General features: G+C 39.9%; 2 protein-coding genes across 3 annotated transcripts in view; one reads left to right on the forward strand and one right to left on the reverse strand.

The window, feature by feature from the left end:
* LOC147909020 (odorant receptor 4-like) overlaps positions 1–17271 on the reverse strand; it is a 162845-nt gene that overhangs the window by 99506 nt on the left and 46068 nt on the right. The gene's annotated exons all lie outside the window — the stretch shown is intronic.
* LOC147909023 (protein GVQW3-like) lies at positions 4232–6075 on the forward strand. Its single transcript, XM_087408328.1, has one exon. It carries the CDS (start codon positions 4383–4385, stop codon positions 5058–5060), a length of 678 nt encoding a protein of 225 aa, XP_087264454.1. The 5' UTR covers positions 4232–4382; the 3' UTR covers positions 5061–6075.

Genomic DNA, 17271 nt, shown 5'->3' on the forward strand with positions numbered 1-17271 from the left:
TCGGCGACCTCCTCCCGGCCCTCCTTGAACGCCTTGTGCCATCTCCCGGACTGTGACCTTGAAATACAGTCGTCCTTGAAGGCCTCTTGAAGCATCTGGAATGTTTCGGTTGCATTCTTTCCAAGTCGCACGCAAAACTTGATGGCGTATCGCTGTTCAAGCGAACGCTCCATCGCGCCGTGTTACAAAGTCGAAAAACACACTTCACGCGGAGGCACGTCTTTCCATTAAGACTGCTCGGAGCAAACTGGCGACCGGCTGTCTTGGAAGGGCAGACCCCCACCACATTTCCCGACCCATTTTACCCCGCTGCGATGGATATTCGCGTCACAATAAAATCATGCGCATTACTTTCATAATGGACCCTGTATGTACACATAAAATTTAATTGCAATATTTTGTATAAATAAACATGGGGAATATCCGTATGAATACTTCAGCATAAATTACTTCTAGCTCTAATTTGTGTAGATATCTATACAAATTATAATACACACACACGTGCACACACACAGACACACACACACACACACACACACACACATGCAATATTCTAATTTTGAGAAAAACAATTATTATATAGGGGATTTTAAATCTATAAAATATGCATATAATTAATATAAATCAAGACTAATAAGACAATATAGATATACAACGAAAAACTCACATATTCAAAAAGATTGTGTCACTCACAAATTGCCAAAGATGAAGTAATATAAAATTTCAGTAGATAGATTTGTATAAATGTAATTTTGTGATCAATTACTATTCTAATGATTCAATTACTATTTTGTATCAAAACTTCTTGACACGCGCTCTCTACTAAAATTATAGATAGAAGAAAATTATAGATAGAATTATAAATATCATTTATCAGAGGATACATAATTTGATTATTTTTTTTAAGATGTTACATTTGATCATCTGCGTTTGACTCTCATTAATTTTGATTTATGTTAGTTGATTTATGTTGTATGTATATTCTGATATTGAAAATATAAAAGCATATATCACTAATATCTGGTCATTTGACCATAAAAGACATATCTCTTTTTATTAAACGTAGAAAAGAGAGGTAAGCCTTGGACGTAAGGAAAAATATTATTACATATATATACTGCCAATACCGAAAATCTAATATACATAACGTAAACTATGGATTTTTATTACTAACTGTGTACTGAAGTATTAATCATTAGCCATTACTCATTTACTAAAACATTTTGAATATGATATACTTATATACATTTCATAAACATATAGCATCATATGAAAATTATGCATATAACTATTGACCATGTAATGTATGTTATATATATGTATAACATATATATTATATAGAGTGTCTAAAAAGACCTCTTATGAGTTGAACATAAAGATGACAACTAATCGTGAAGGAATGTGAATTGTACTTGTATCGGCATACTTAGTACGCGAAAATGTAGTGCGTTGACCTATGATTATGATTCACGTTCTATGACTCAATTATGGCCATCCTTGTGCTAAGGCCTTTACATAACGTTTTTGGAAGAAACGCTTCAGACAAAAGTTGTAAGATTTCAAAGAAGCTATTTACTGATATTCAGTTCGACCTTGGGTGACAAGGCCATTCAATCTGCAGGATCAGATCAAGGTCATATTCATGTTTTTTTAATGAAACATGCTATTTTTATTGTAGACTCTAATACACAGTTATTGTTGATATGTTGAGTTATACGAGGATATAAGTACGAAAAGTTCTCGATCTAATATAGAAATGATCCCACAAATATCAAATTGCTATAATTTTAGAAAAGTTTAATCCTTCTCAGGATTCTTACTGTTAAAATTTCAGACAGATGTGTTTATTAGTTTCTTTATTTCGGTCATGTCAAGCAATTAGTTTTTGATTCCGTCATGACAATGCATCCATTCACATTTCTTCAATGCAGACGCAAAATTCTACAAATTGGTTCAGCAATCGTATTTCACCAGATTTGATAATCGAAATGCCTCTGACAGTAAATTAAAAATAATCAGCTCACGATTAACACCTCTGATATTTATCTATAAGTAGTCAAAGCACGATTTATGGCTGTGGCATTTTGTTAACTCGCCAGCTCACGATAACGTCTCTGACATTTATCTATAACTAGCCAAAGTACGATTTATTGTTATAACATTTAACCATATCTCTTATATGATAAATAAAAGTGATATTTTCAGGAATGATATAAAGATACTAACCTTCCCCATTCTGGCTTTATAGGGTGCTTTTCAACAAGAAACACATATGACAGTAACCTTTTAATCAATTTTGGCTTTATAGAGTGCCTTCCAATAAAAGATACAGTATGATACGATATGACAAAGTGCATCATTACAGTCTTGTTCATCAATACAAGCACGAGATAATCACTGTGTTGTACTGAGTGAGTCACTTGTTAGAAAGAACTCATAATCTTCTCTTATCAAAAGCAGACAATTTTCTGCTACTATATTTTTTCTATTTTGTGGACACAACACTATATAAAATATAAATATAAATATATATATATATATATACTTGTATATATATATATATATATATATATATATATATATATATATATATACACACACAAATATGGATGTGTGTAGAATATTACTACACTACACTAAATTGACAGTACTGTTATGCGGCAACAATGCTGTGAACGCGGGTCATACTGGTTACAGCTGATTGACTCGTATAACGCTTGTTTTCTATGCGTATAGCGTCACGCAAAACGGTATATGTATGCATATACATATACACACATACATACAAAAAATTTTCACTTTTCACGTTTTCACCCTAGGAAAAAAGATACATAATCTTTATCATGGTCACATTATCTTCTTTGTAGCGACTAATTAAGAAAAGGCGTTCATCGTATCTGGATCCACGATATTGTAAAAACTCTCTATTATCTTTGAAGTTCTATTATCGATACGTCATTCTCCAAGTTTATTCCACTAAAAAAAATACAAACAGATGACCTGATATATGACGTGATAAAGTAAAATTCTATATTACATTCTGTGGCACAAAAGCGTGATCAGTAGCTCTTTGAAAGAAACCGAATGTATCATAAAAATAATAAAGTAATATTTTAAAAGTACATTACATTCAGTAAAATGCATTTACTTATTAATATGATGCTCAATCACCATTATTAAGAAAATAACAATTATGTAGGAAGGAAAATATTTTCATGATAATTTACTGGAAGATATAGTCGCAGCATTATCTTTACTTAATTAAATAAATTAGAAAAAATGGAACAATGTGATGTGGTATACAGAATAGGCTGTCTGGATTGCGACTCCTCTTATGTTGGTCAAACAAAAAGGAAAGTCATAAAAACGCGAATCAAAGAACATAAAACGAATATAAAAAAATCAAAACTCTGATCATATTATCACAGCATCAGATCGATTATGGTCACAAAATAAATTGAGATAACGTTCAGGTGTTAGACATAAAACCATGTTTTCAAAAAGAATGACGTCGAAATGATATTTATCAAAAAACAAATTAAGGATCTGAATTTGCAGAGTGATACGGAAAAATTACCAGAGATATATTTTCCTGTGCTTAGCATAATTCTCCACACACAATCCTTCTCTTTTATTACATGTTAGATATATAGCTGTGTATCATGATAAGAAATTGGCACAACATTGTAACGAATACTTTATTACAAGTCATCCACTCTCGATATCGTTCCACACAGTTTGAACCACAGATTGTAACACAGGTACTAAAAAAATTTTTATATTTTATAACTCGAAACACGATTTAAAAACATTCAATTAACCAAAGAATATTATAATCTCTAGAATCTGAAAATTTTGCGTTCAATGTAACAACTAAATAAGAACATTTGGACTACCTGATTTCTTATAATAAAAAGATTGCCTTTGGATATGATAATTTTAATCTATTCGGACTAACATCAATTACTTGCTAATTAAGAATAAACCAATTATTAAATAACGAGCAGTTTCACGTTACAAGTAGACATGTCATATGACTATACACGTAGACAAATTGTTGTTTTGCGTAAATATTTTATAATTATTATATACTGAAGATGGCCTAATGTAAGGTCGAAACGTTTATACTATATATTTAATTATGTGAAATTAGAATGTAATGTTATATAATTAAATACCAGCTTGATCAAAAAGTTTCCGGAAGAGACCACCAGGTGATGCTCTGAGTCAGCTGATTTAAATTCTTTTTTTTAGCTAGGTTGCCACATCTATCATTGACATTTCCATCAAATTTTGTCGCCATAGCTTGACATTTGTAAAAATTACGCCGTCTTGAGTACATCTACCTCTGCGCGTGTTTTCGATTTTTTACAGTTTTAAAAATGGAGTTGAATTTGCAACAACGAGTTTGTATTAAATTTTGCGTTAAAAATGGATTCAATGGTGCGAAAACCTTGGAAATGTTGGGAAACTGTTTCGGCAGTGATGTTCTAAAGAAAACAACCGTTTACGAGTGGCATGAACGCTTCAGAAGTGGTCGTGAATCCATTGAGGATAACGAACGCAGTGGCAGGCCGTCGACATCGAAAACCGACGAAAACATCAATAAAGTGAGAGAAATGTTGGCCAATAACCGCAAATTAACTATCAGAGAGCTGGCAGAGGACTTAAACATTGCTTATGGATCCGTTCAGGACATTGTAGTTAATGATTTGGGTTTGCGCCGTGTTGTTGCAAAGTTGGTCCCGAAGGAACTGAATTTCATGCAAAAAAGGGACCGCGTTGACATCGCCAAAGACATGATTTCCAAGACTGAATCCGACCCAACATTCATCAAACGCATCATTACTGGAGACGAGACGTGGGTTTATGAGTACGACACGCAATCCAGACATCAGAATGGAGAACTCCAAATGAGCCAAGACCAAAAAAACCACGTCGTTTTCAGTCGAAAAAGAAAGCGATGCTCACAGTTTTCATGGATTACAACGGTATTGTACATCACGAATTTTTGTCAGAAGGTCAGACAGTTAATAAGGAGTATTATTTGGGCGTTATGAGACGTTTGCGTGAAGCAATTCGCCAAAAAAGAAAGGATTTGTGGATAAACAACTCGTGGATTTTGCACCATGATAACGCACCGTCGCACAGTGCTATCATTATCCGTGAATTTTTGGTCAAGAACAAAAAGAATACCATCCAACAGCCATCGAATTCACCCGATATGGCTCCCTGCGATTTTTTTCTGTTCGATCGAGTCAAAAAACCACTGCGGGGAACGCGTTTTAACAACCGAAAGGAGGTAATGAAAAAATCGAAGACGGCTCTGATGGCTATACCAATAATAGAGTTCCAGAAATGTTTCGAGAGCTGGATCAAGCGCTGGCATAAGTGCGTTGCAGTCGCTGGAAAGTACTTTGAAGGGGACAATATCACTTTTGATGAATAAACTTGTATTTTGAATTTTCTGAATGAATTCCAGAAACTTTTTGATCAAGCTAGTATAATCAATTGCTAACGATTTCTGGCGTTCGTGGTGTATGTCCTTTATCTTTTCGTTTTTAAATCACCGAATCACTTCAATAAATTAATAAAAAATTATTTGTATATTGCACATATAAAGGCTTTTAGATTTGTGAATTATAATGATATTATCCTTATAATTATATTAATCATCGCACTTTTGCGATTTGATTCATTATTAGACTTTTCATACATTCGGATGATAGTTATAAAAAAAATATTTCACAGAAAATACTAATCGACATCAAACATAATATTATTACAAAAACATGATTTCATTTTGAATTTTTTCTAAAGGTAAACAGATTTCATTTATATATAAAAATACTGGTTTTCTATCTATTCAACGTACTACGTCGAATTATTTTTGCTACAATTGGCAGTTTAAACCTTTTAAAAATACACACATATAATTTCAATAATTAAATCAAAATATATTTGGCCTGTAATATGTTTATTAGTGTAACACTGTCACTTATTTAAAAAAAAATTACGAAAAAAGAAAAAAGGAATCGTGGGATCTCTAACATTCAGATCTCGCACCCTACGCGCGAGACCACGCCAAGGTTTTGCAAATTACTTTTATGAACATGGTGTATAACGCTCATGGAAAATCATGGAAATGTCAATATCTCGTAAATTATCGGATTTTGAAATTATTTTTGCTATTATACATAAATTGGAGGGATATAGGATTAGTAATTTCCTAGAAAGCATTTTCAGTCCCTAGAAACAAGCGATCATAGAAAGAGAGAGGGGGGGAGGAGGGAAAGAGAGAGGAGGGAGGGAAGGGGGAGAGAGAGAGAGAGAGAGACTCTGAAGGATAGATACGCTGTTTCGCTTGACGAGCCCAGCTCGGCGTGGGGAGCTTCACCGATTACAATCGGAGCTTCTATCCTTTTTTGTTTTTTCTCTGCCTCACTCTGTCGTACTTCTGTTTCGATAATTCGTTCTGCAATTCAAGAATGTATTCTATCAGTTCCGGTTTATCATCATCGCCGATGCAGCAAGGGAGCAAGATTCCTTTTCTACACAATCAACGATCTTGATATTTCTATATATACAAAAATATATTATTATTATGGCGTTTCCAGATGATAATATATTGCTGGTTTATACAATGATCTAATCCATTCTGTAGTTAAATAGCGGTACTTCGTTTGCGCGTGAACGATAAGAGGAATGGGGCTTCTTATTTCGACATCCGAGTCGAGTCAAAAATGTGCTGTATAATAATTTCAGACCTTGCACGTTTAAAATAAATAGCTGGCGATTTACAGAAAACCTCAAAAAACAATATTATACTTGCAGAAATGAGTTATGAGCTTTAGTATAAGAGCAATAAGTATTCAAAAATTTCACTTATATGCTAGGTCTGCTACAAGATTGCCGCTTGTTGTTCCGACATCCGAGCAGAATCGAAGCTCAACAAAATACACATCGCGTTCCGAGCCTTGATATATGTATATATATATATATATATATTATATATATATATATATATATATATATATATTATATATATATATATGTAAATAATTCAATAAATAAAGTTACTTGGAAAATTTAAACACGATTGTATATATGTACACACACGCACGCACGCACGCACGCACACATACACACACAGGGTCCGTCCATAAATATTCGAGCAAATATCTCATAACTGGTTGAAGTTACAAGAAAGTTTAGTAAGAGAAATTTGTACGACTCTGAGTCAGCTACAAAGTGTGTGTAAAAATTTTTTTCTACTCTTTTTTTTTTAATTATGTAGGTTAATATAGTTCTTTTTAATAGATACTTATAATTTTTTTGTATATTTGTATAGTAGGGAGCATTTGCAATCAAAATCATATGCAGGAAAAAATTGCTACTATGCATCGTTCACGAGATAATCGTTATCGATATCTTAAGTATCAAAGTAGTTGTACACGTTTTACTTTAATTTTGGGTATTTTTAAATTTAGTCGATATAACGCCAAATTTTATGTGTAATAGCGTCCAAGTTCTGACTGTGGCCCGGTGGTGGCTGGATATATGTATGTGAAAAGAATGAAGTATTAGAAAAGAAGGTCGTATGTTTTCTGCCATTATTCAAACAGAAAGATAAAGGGCTACGAGCCTAAAAACAATTATCATTAACAATAAGATTGGAAACAAGACCGTTTATGTTAAATAACATTACTTTAAATGCGAAGCGCTTCCCGCAGGGATGGGATCATCTTGGATGCGATCCGGCATTCCTGGACGCATCTTGAAATGATTTCACTACGGGTTTAGCGAACCCGCGGTGCCTGAGCTCTCGTAATCTCTTCCCTTGCACCACTGGAAGAGACCGAGCGTCCGAGATTGCACCCGACCTCTCGGACGACGAGTTGGGCCCTCTAAAAAAGGTCCCTCTGTCTCGTGGTAGAGGTGCGCGGCCACAAGATAAATGGGTGATGGGTGAATCATCCAACAGTCAAGTGGAGAGCGCACGAACGCTAATAACTATGTGGTGAGACAATATGGACGGACTATTAAACTTGTATATAGGATAAATAGTATAAATAGTACATATGTGAAACTTTGTGAAGTGACTAAATTGAACTGTGAGGCTATAGTGAGTTCCTTTGGGCTTTGGTTCGGTTCTCTCTTGAATGGACATCGAGATGGAGGATAGCCGGAGACCTGCGAAGGATCACGGTGGAAGTTTCGACATGAACACTCCAGGATAAGTTATCTCTTGGGGTTTTGCTGTTTGCTCCCTATCCTGAAGGTATGCTGAGGAATACTCGTCGAGAGGTAGTAAGTACCATCCCACTTTTTCGCGAGCATATTCTCCTGTGCGCGGCAACTGAGAGTTATATATATATATGAATATAAGTCGGGTCTTACTATCGACCTTGGTACACTTCCGTTTTGCGGCCGTTTGACGGTGTCGTCCTTGCCGTTGGACGGTCGTCTTAGATAGTCACGGAAGTAATTAGAGGTGAGTCGGGTGATTGGCCGGCGAGTCACCCGGCTTCTTCTTCATCGCCGGTAATATATGCAACATGACAGTACAAAAAAGGTTATGACACGGCGAGAGTTGGATGCTCGTCACGATTTCCCGGGGGTAGTGTCTCCGCTCCCGGGCGATCGACCACTACGGGGGAATCATGCGAGGGGCAAGTCGCGGAGTTGCCGACGGGTTATCCGCGGCCGATATGGCTACCGCTGAGGAAGGAATGGACTGGGATATGTGTGAGACTCCCGGTCCCAGCACTCGTAGCAGGAGTACACTTCTGGAGCGGCGTAAGTTCACAGGAGTATTGGAGAAGTTGCCGGTGTCTACCATTGGTGAATCTCCAAAAGGTGAGGACGATACATTATTCGACAGTCAGGACACGGTTCTAATGGTGAGTGACAATGAGAACAAAGTCAGTATCGGTGTTAGAGGATCCAGAATAATTTCGGACATACGTCTACCCAGGGAACTCAGATTACGTGTCATGGACGGAGACATTGTGAATTCGCCGGTTACAGTTGCGCCGATAGTGATCGACAGCTCAGAGACGAGATCTAGTGTTTCTATGGATTCGGCCACGTAGGCCGATGCTGCTGCGGTTCGTGATAAGAAGAGAGGACGCAAACCAAAGGGGAATAACGTCGCTGGATCCAAATCCCTGATGGACTTGATGTGCGCGGCGGCCAACATTAAGGCATGACCGTTTTCTCCTTAGGAGGACGTGTCGGCGGATCAACTAGCTGATAAAATAGACAATGCGTTGCGGGAGACCTCGGACGTCTCTATGCCGCGTCTGAGGGCCACCGGTAGCCCATCAGTGTATTGGTGGAATGACGAGATTGCGGATCTTCGGGGTCGCTGCGTTCGTATCTGAAGACGGATTATTAGGTTGCGACGTAGGTACCGGGACTCTGAAACACTTCGGGGTCTTTGAGATAATTTTCGCGGGGCGAGGAGATTACTGAGGGGGGGGGGGCCATCAGGAGATCTAAGATGGTTCTCTGGAAGGGTCTTCTCGATACACTGGAAGCGGACCCCTGAGGTATGCCGTATCGCATTGTCCTTAATAAGCTGCGTACTGGGACACTTTGGTTAGTGGAGTCTTTCTCCCTGCAGTTGTCAGGGACGTGGTTGGAGTTTTGTTTCCGCTCGAGGCGGGGGATCCTGGCTTGGATTCCTCTCTCGTTGGGTGGGACGAGAGACTCTGGCAGTGACTGGGGAGGAGATCTCTGTGGCAGTTGCGGGAATTAAAGTCGGTAAGGCTCCGAGCCCTGACGGGATAACGAGTCGTGTGATCAAGAACACTTCGGTTGTTCTGATGAGGCTGTGGAAGCGTTGCTTTACGGCATGCCTCAGGGATGGTACTTTTCCGGCGCCATGGAAAATGGCACGCCTGGTGCTCTTAAAGAAGCCGGGGAAGCCCGACCTCGCTCCCTCATCGTATAGGTCGATTTGCCTGTTGAGCGAGGCGGGCAAACTATTCGAAAGGATCATATGTAGCCGTCTCGTGCGCTTTTTGGACGCGTCCGGAGGTATCGCGGAGACTCAGTTTGGTTTTCGACCAAATAGATCGACTGTAGACGCGATCTGGAGACTTCGTTCGATCGTGGATGATGCTATGCGGGATGAGGAAGTGGTGTTGGCTGTGTCATTCGACATAGCCAATGCTTTCAACTCCTTTCCGTGGCCGGTTATTAGGAATGTTCTAGCGGATAAAGAGGTTCCGCAATACCTCCGGCATGTCCTGGACGGATACTTGTCGGATAGATGGCTTTCGATAGAGATGACCAATACGTTAAATCCTCTATGAGATGCGGCGTTACTCAGGGTTCGGTCTTAGGACCAATCCTGTGGAACATTGGATACTCTATTCTGCGTGTCGGCCTGTTAGTGGGGTGCTCGACCATTTGTTACGGACGACACCCTTTTGGTGATGAAGTCCGTCTTTCCGTGAGGCAATAGTCAGGGTGGAACTGGGGGCAACTATCGTGGCTCCATAGAGAGGTCCATAGAGCGACTGGGCCTTAAGTGTGCAAGACGGAGGCTGTAGCCTTTACATGGAGGGTGCCGCGGGTGAGCCTACGGATAGGCGATACTGTGGTCGAGGTGAAGACAACCATGAAATACCTGGGGTTAGTCTTGGACTCTCGATGGACCTTTAGGGAGCATTTCCAGCGTCTGTTCCCTAAAGCATTGAACATGGCGGCGTCTCTCGGTAGACTGACCGCTAACATCGGCCCGGATGAGTGTAGGCGTAGAGTGTACGCAACAGTGGTGCAGTCGGTTATTTTATATGGGGCCCCTATCTGGGCTCAGACGGTCGCGGCTAATAGAGCCACTCGGCATGATGCAGCGAGACTGCAAAGGCAATTGGCATTGAGGGTAATTCGGGGGTACAGGATCGTCTCGTATGAGGCGTCGTTGTTGCTGACGAGATTGGTCCCGTTCGATCTTCTAGCGGATCAACTCAGGCGGTCATATTTAAAGCGGCGGCTCCTCGTGGAGTGAGATGGCTTCGTCGCTCCCAGGGCGATGAGCCAGATTCAGGACGAGGAGACAAAAAGATTCATAGCCAGGTAGAAAAGGAGGCTGGAGGAGCTTCCACAGGATGCGCCGGGGACTGTTGTCTGAAGGGCTCTCGTGAGCCGATTGGGCAGTTGGATGACGAGAGCTCATGGTGGTCTCACCTACAGGATAACCCAGGTTATCGTGGGTCACGAGTGCTTCGGAGCGTATTTATACGAAATTAAGAAGATTGAATCGTCGGTTTGCTAGCATTGTAGAGCAGCGGTCGATAACGGTACGCATACTCTCCTCCACTGTCCCTCGTGGGCTGTGGAGAGAGGGAACTTGTTTGTGGCTCTCGGACTAGATCTAGATCTGGACCGAGAGTACGATCGGGTGATTGGGGCCATCATGGGTTCTTCCGAAGCGTGGACGACGCACGTTATTGCGAAACCGTCATGAGAAGGAGGAGGCAGAAAGGGATTGTGAGAGAGCCCGAGTGGTGCATCCGCCCGTACCTCCTCTCTCTCGAGACTCTGACTCCTCGTAGCGGTTAAGGTAAATTGTAAATACTTTGTAAATAATGTATATACAACTAGCGTTTAAGTTTCTGTAAGACGATACCGTATTTTGTGCGGTGGGAGCCATCCCGTTTGTAACACTGAGAGTACCCGGAAGTAATGCCTGTTGACGATCCCGGGGTGCTCTCATACGTGTTGTGAGATATTGCTTGGACAGGGGGAGTTTTTTAGTCGGCCATTCCGATGTATCCTCGAGATCACGGGGCGGACGAATCCGGCACACCCAGTGCGGGCTGCTGGGTGTCTTCCCCTCCCCCCCCCCCGATGGGTGTCCCTTTCGGATCCCCCTCGGGAGAGGACGCTGCGAAGATTTTTCTCCTCCTACGCAAAAAAAAAATGCGAAGCACTACTACGGTCTGAGTGTTGAGATGTTGAACTAATGTGTAATTATCGAAAATTAAAAAAATTTTTTGAACAGTTAATAAATAAAACATGTCATCAAGTTAAAGAAAAATTCAATTTGACCGGTAACAAGTACAACAAAACAAACGTTTCGATCCCTATCATTTTCAATGTGAGCAAAAATAACAGTGGAAATATTAACAATAGATAATAAAAAGATATATAAAAATTAAAATTCGCTCTCGATCGCAATATTAAATATAAATCTCGCTCCTACTACAAGATAACATTCAGAGAGACAAAGAGAAAGAGCGCGTACACATACGCAACATCACAAGCAATTATTCATAACATGGTCCTTCGAGACGGATATACGGGGATTCGAGCAAGCACAAGCAAAGAAGCACTTAGAGGTATTAGGCATATTATCAAAACGCTCAATAACAGCACATAAGGTCAGTGATCGGGAAAGTAGTGAAACGCAACGGTTAGTTGTTACTGAGTGGCAGCCATATTGTTCATCTGTCTAGAGCGGCGTGTAGTACTGTATTACGTCTTATAGACGACACGTCTTCTTTTCTTTCGAATATATCGGCTCCACATCGCGACTATGGACTCGAGTGGAGTCCTGATAACGGTCTGACAGAAGTGAAAAGAGGGATCGGACGAACTCCGCGAAAACTCGTAAACGCCAATCATCCCAGAAGGAATAACAATTTTAATGCAGGCCCGAAAAGTGACAAGATTGCAAAAGACATTATAAATGTACCGAAGTCAGACAATAATAAAAATCCAAGCTTTGTCGTTCCAGATTGACCAATAATTTCACCTTAAGAAAACAGGCGTCACGTCGCGCTTAAAAAATCATAAAACGCATGGGATAACTTCCCACAGTAGCGTTATCTAAGATCGATCTCGCAACTGATAATGGCCCTGCACGCAAAACTAGTTGTGCACGATAACCGTCTGTTTACCTAGTCATATTTTCCGCTATTTAAGGATAACAGAATTCGTCATCCGTCTGGAGCAATCTTGTCTCTTTAAAGATAAACATAAATCATCTCTTTTTTTTCACGAAATCCCCCTAACGATGCACTTTAGATTAACAACGATAGGACGCTATAAAAATCGTAAATCTCTCGTGACATTGCAACTAACTATTGCATCTAGTCACTAGAATAATAATCAATTTGACAAAGGGCACTACGCTCTTTTTTCGGGGTATAAATAGAGGTCTCGCGAAAGTGTCAGTACGGAAATCAACCTATCTCGGTTCACGTCGGTGCAGTCAGTGAAAACCCGCGTTAGTAAACCTGTTCACATCAGTTCGCGTATCTTTACGCAAGTGCAACAAAATTTTGGGAAAAATTATTATTGGGATCACTCAGTCACTAGCTACTGCGACTTTCCTCCTGGCGCTCTTGTATGGATGGTTCACTTCGAGCGATATCTACCCGAGATCTCGTAGACAAGCAGCTAAACAGTAAGTCGATCTGCCATTCCATCCGATTATCCACACGTCTCTTCGTATAAAATGCACGCACGCACGCACGCCTCCATAACTAAATTAACTAATCCATTTTTACCATATACAAATTGATTGTAACTACATTGATAATGATAAGTCCTTATTTTTATATATTATATTTATATAAATATATGTATATATACGAGGGCAAGTCAATAAGTTTTTTCTAGAAAAACATAGTAAAACATTTTTTTTGATCGATTCATTTTTATTTCTCAACATAGTCTCCTTTCAGCTCGATACACTTGATCCAATGATTCTCCAACTTTTCAAGTCGTCCGAATAATATGATTTGTCCAATTCTTCAAAATAAGCCTCTGTTTCGGCGAGCTGCTTTCTGGTAGTGAATATCTTTCCTCCGAACCATTTCTTCAGGTTTGGAAACAGGAAATAGTCGCAGGGGGCTAAATCTGGCGAATATGCTAGAAAAGCAATTCGTAGCGGAATTCGTTGAATTTGGCCATCGGTGCCGGGCACGTGTGAACCCATGTATTGTCTTGATGGAAGAGCATTTTCTTCTTCGCCAAATGGGGACGTTTTTTCTTTAAAATGTTGTTGAAACGGTTCAATAAGAGGCTGCGTAATAATCGCATTGATCGTTTGCTTCGACGGAAGGTAATCAATATGAATTATACCGCGTACATCCCAAAAAACTGTGGCCATCACTTTTCCGGCCGACTTCACTTCCGGCCTTCTTCGGAGCTGGTTCACTCGGTGAAGTCCATTGTTTTGACTGTTCCTTCGTCTCAGGTGTGAAGTAATGGATGTTCCGTGCACAGTAATGAATCGATGCAGAAATTCATCTGGATTACGTTGAAACATCTCTAAACATTGTTTTGAAATCGTCACACGGTCGCGCATATGGTCCACAGTGAGCAAACGCGGCACCCATCTTGCCGATAGCTTTTTTATATCCATTTGTTCGTGCAAAATTGAAATCACTGTGCCATATGATATGCCTGTAGCCTCAACAAGCTCGCGCACTTTCACTCGTCGATCAGTCAAAACAATATCGTGGATTTTATCGATGATTTCTGGCGTAACAGCCTCAATTTGGGACGTCCCGAACGAAGTGCATCACATATGGATGTACGACCACGTTTAATTCATTTACCCAATTGTATACAGTCGCAAACGCTGGTGCAGATGTGCTATGAATATTATCCAACTCGGTTTTGATTTCTTTCGTCATTAAACCTTTCATATGTAGATTTGATCACTGCACATAACTCATTTTTTTCCATTTTGCAAAAAATACAAAGGTTGTTTACTTTAATCGTCTACAGAAATGAAACCACGCGATGAATTCCGCTCAAAATTTGACAGTAATGAGCTGAAAGATGTTACTTGTCAAAAAGTAATATGACATTGTGGGAATAAATAACTCGATTGATGAGTCAAATTCTCAAGACGAGCCCACGCTGTGATGTGATATGAGGTGTAATGATTGACACTTTTCTTGTAACTGGTAACGATAAATCTTTATTACTCGAGCTCAAATGAATATAACCGTACAGGATGAGCGCCATAATCTATCTGTTTTCTTATTTTTCTCTGATGCTGCTTGTAGACAACTCTCAACTTAGGCAACAAAATAGACTTTCTATATTCGCTGCGCTAGTGAGGTATTGAGAACGTAGTTCCCTACATAGGGAACCCCCCCGAGACAATGAATGACAACGAATCTAAACCCTATGCTTACACAGTGCGACAATTATGTTCCCGGACAGGGCCTGAAAATCATAATTGAAACAACAATATGCATATTTTTTGGTTTTATTATTCAAAATATTCTCCTCTGGCTTCAATACACTTGTTACAGCGATTCAATAGTGATTCAAATGCATGTTCTAGCTCAGTTTGCGGAATTGCCTCTAGTGCCTGTGTAGAAGCTGATTGGATGGTCGGAATGTCATCAAAAAAGCGTCCTTTCAATTTCAATTTCAATTTTGGGAATAATGAGAAGTCGTCAAATCAGGTGAATACGGTGGATGGTTTAACACAGAGACACCATTTCGAGTCAAACATTGACGGACAATCAATGAAATGTGACTCGGTGCATTATCATGCAACAAAGACCAATTTTCTGGATCACGATATTCGGGGCGAATACGATGAATTCTGCCCATCAATCGCTTTAAAACTTCGAGATAATATGCACCAGTAATTGGTAAATTTCTACCTCGACCAAAATCTTGTTTAACATGAACTGTCATATCTTCGTTATATGTCAACCAAAATGAATGAAAGTTTGACAGATGATAGCAAAATGTTCAACCTTTAAAATGCATGTTTGAACGCACAGATGTCGCCACTGGTTGCTGAGATGTGGTTCGTGACCGAACATATTTTGTCGCACTGTGTATTACTAGGTTAACAATATTGCTTTACAAATATTGCTTTAGTGACAGGTACATTTATAATGCCGGCATTTAAATCTACCACATAAAATATATAAAACGTATCATATAAAACATATTATATAAAACATATCATTGCGTGTCTTTGATGTCTGTTTTAAGCTAATTACATTTTGTCGTTGGGAAGATTTATTATAATTATATGACGAAGGTGCTTTTTTCTTTGGACGTGCATACGCTTTTAAAGCTGGTTGCTCATTGCTGAACGAATTGGTTGAATGCCCTGGGGTTGCACTACATAAGTCATCGCGTATGTCATACGCTGGTTTTAAATTTTCGACCGATACACTGCGCTGTGTACCGTTAACGTCAATGTCGAATACTCGATTCGACACACGATTTACGATTTTGTGAAGACCGGTGTAGGGACGCTCTAACGCTCTCTTGGTACCGCCCACCCGTAGAAACACATGGGAATATGAATATAAATTTTTGAATACAAATGCGCGTTTCTTATGCTTATTCTCTACCGAGATTGGCTTAACTTTGCGCATATGCTCGCGGAATTCTTCGATGAACATTTTAGAATTAGGAGTGAAATCGTCCGACAATACAAATTCTCTGGGGACGCGCAGCGTCGTTCCGTAAACGAATTCCGCAGGCGATGCGCCGGTGTCAAGGACATGAGTACGCAGACCTAATAGTACGGTCGAAAGTACTCGTGACCAACCTTCATTAGCATGACACATTATTACAGCTTTTAATGCTAATAATTTAAGCTTCTATGCCACTACTCGATCATACCGTTCGAGGTGGGGTGATACGCCATGGTACGAATCCGTTGACAGCCGATCAGCTGAAGAAGTGCAATGAAAAGTTGTGCTTCGAACTGGCTACCTTGATCCGTAATTAACGTTTTAGGTGCTCCAAAATTTGCTATCCAGTTGTCATAAAACGCGCGTGCCACTGTAATGGCTTCGATGTTTTTGAGAGATATTGCTACTGGCCAATGCGAAAATCTATCAATGATTGTCACACAGTATTTGTACCCGTCCGACTCAGGCAAGGGACCTATTAAATCCATGTGAACATGCTCGAAACGCCCGTTGGGCGCGACAAATTTTCAGGATTTAGTTGAACGTGTCGGGTTATTTTTGACTGTTGACAATCTAGACAATTTTTGCACTACTTCGCAATGTCGCGATGCATGTGAGGCCACACATACCATTGATTAACCGATCAGTGACTTTAGGGCCCGGATGAGCCGCGTCATGGAACAAATGTGAAAGACGCGATCTCGAGATGCCGATATATAGGGGTGGATTGCCTCGCCGGTTTCACAATAAAGTGCAGTATGCGTCGGCCCCCATTGAACTCGCTTCATAGTAAGCGGAAATTCAGGAGATCCGGACCGTAGTTCCTCGTCTTGTTCTTGTTGCTGTG

This window comes from Acromyrmex echinatior, chromosome 7 (genome assembly GCF_024713525.1).
Source record: "Acromyrmex echinatior isolate Ae372 chromosome 7, ASM2471352v2, whole genome shotgun sequence".
Lineage (NCBI taxonomy): Eukaryota > Metazoa > Arthropoda > Insecta > Hymenoptera > Formicidae > Acromyrmex > Acromyrmex echinatior.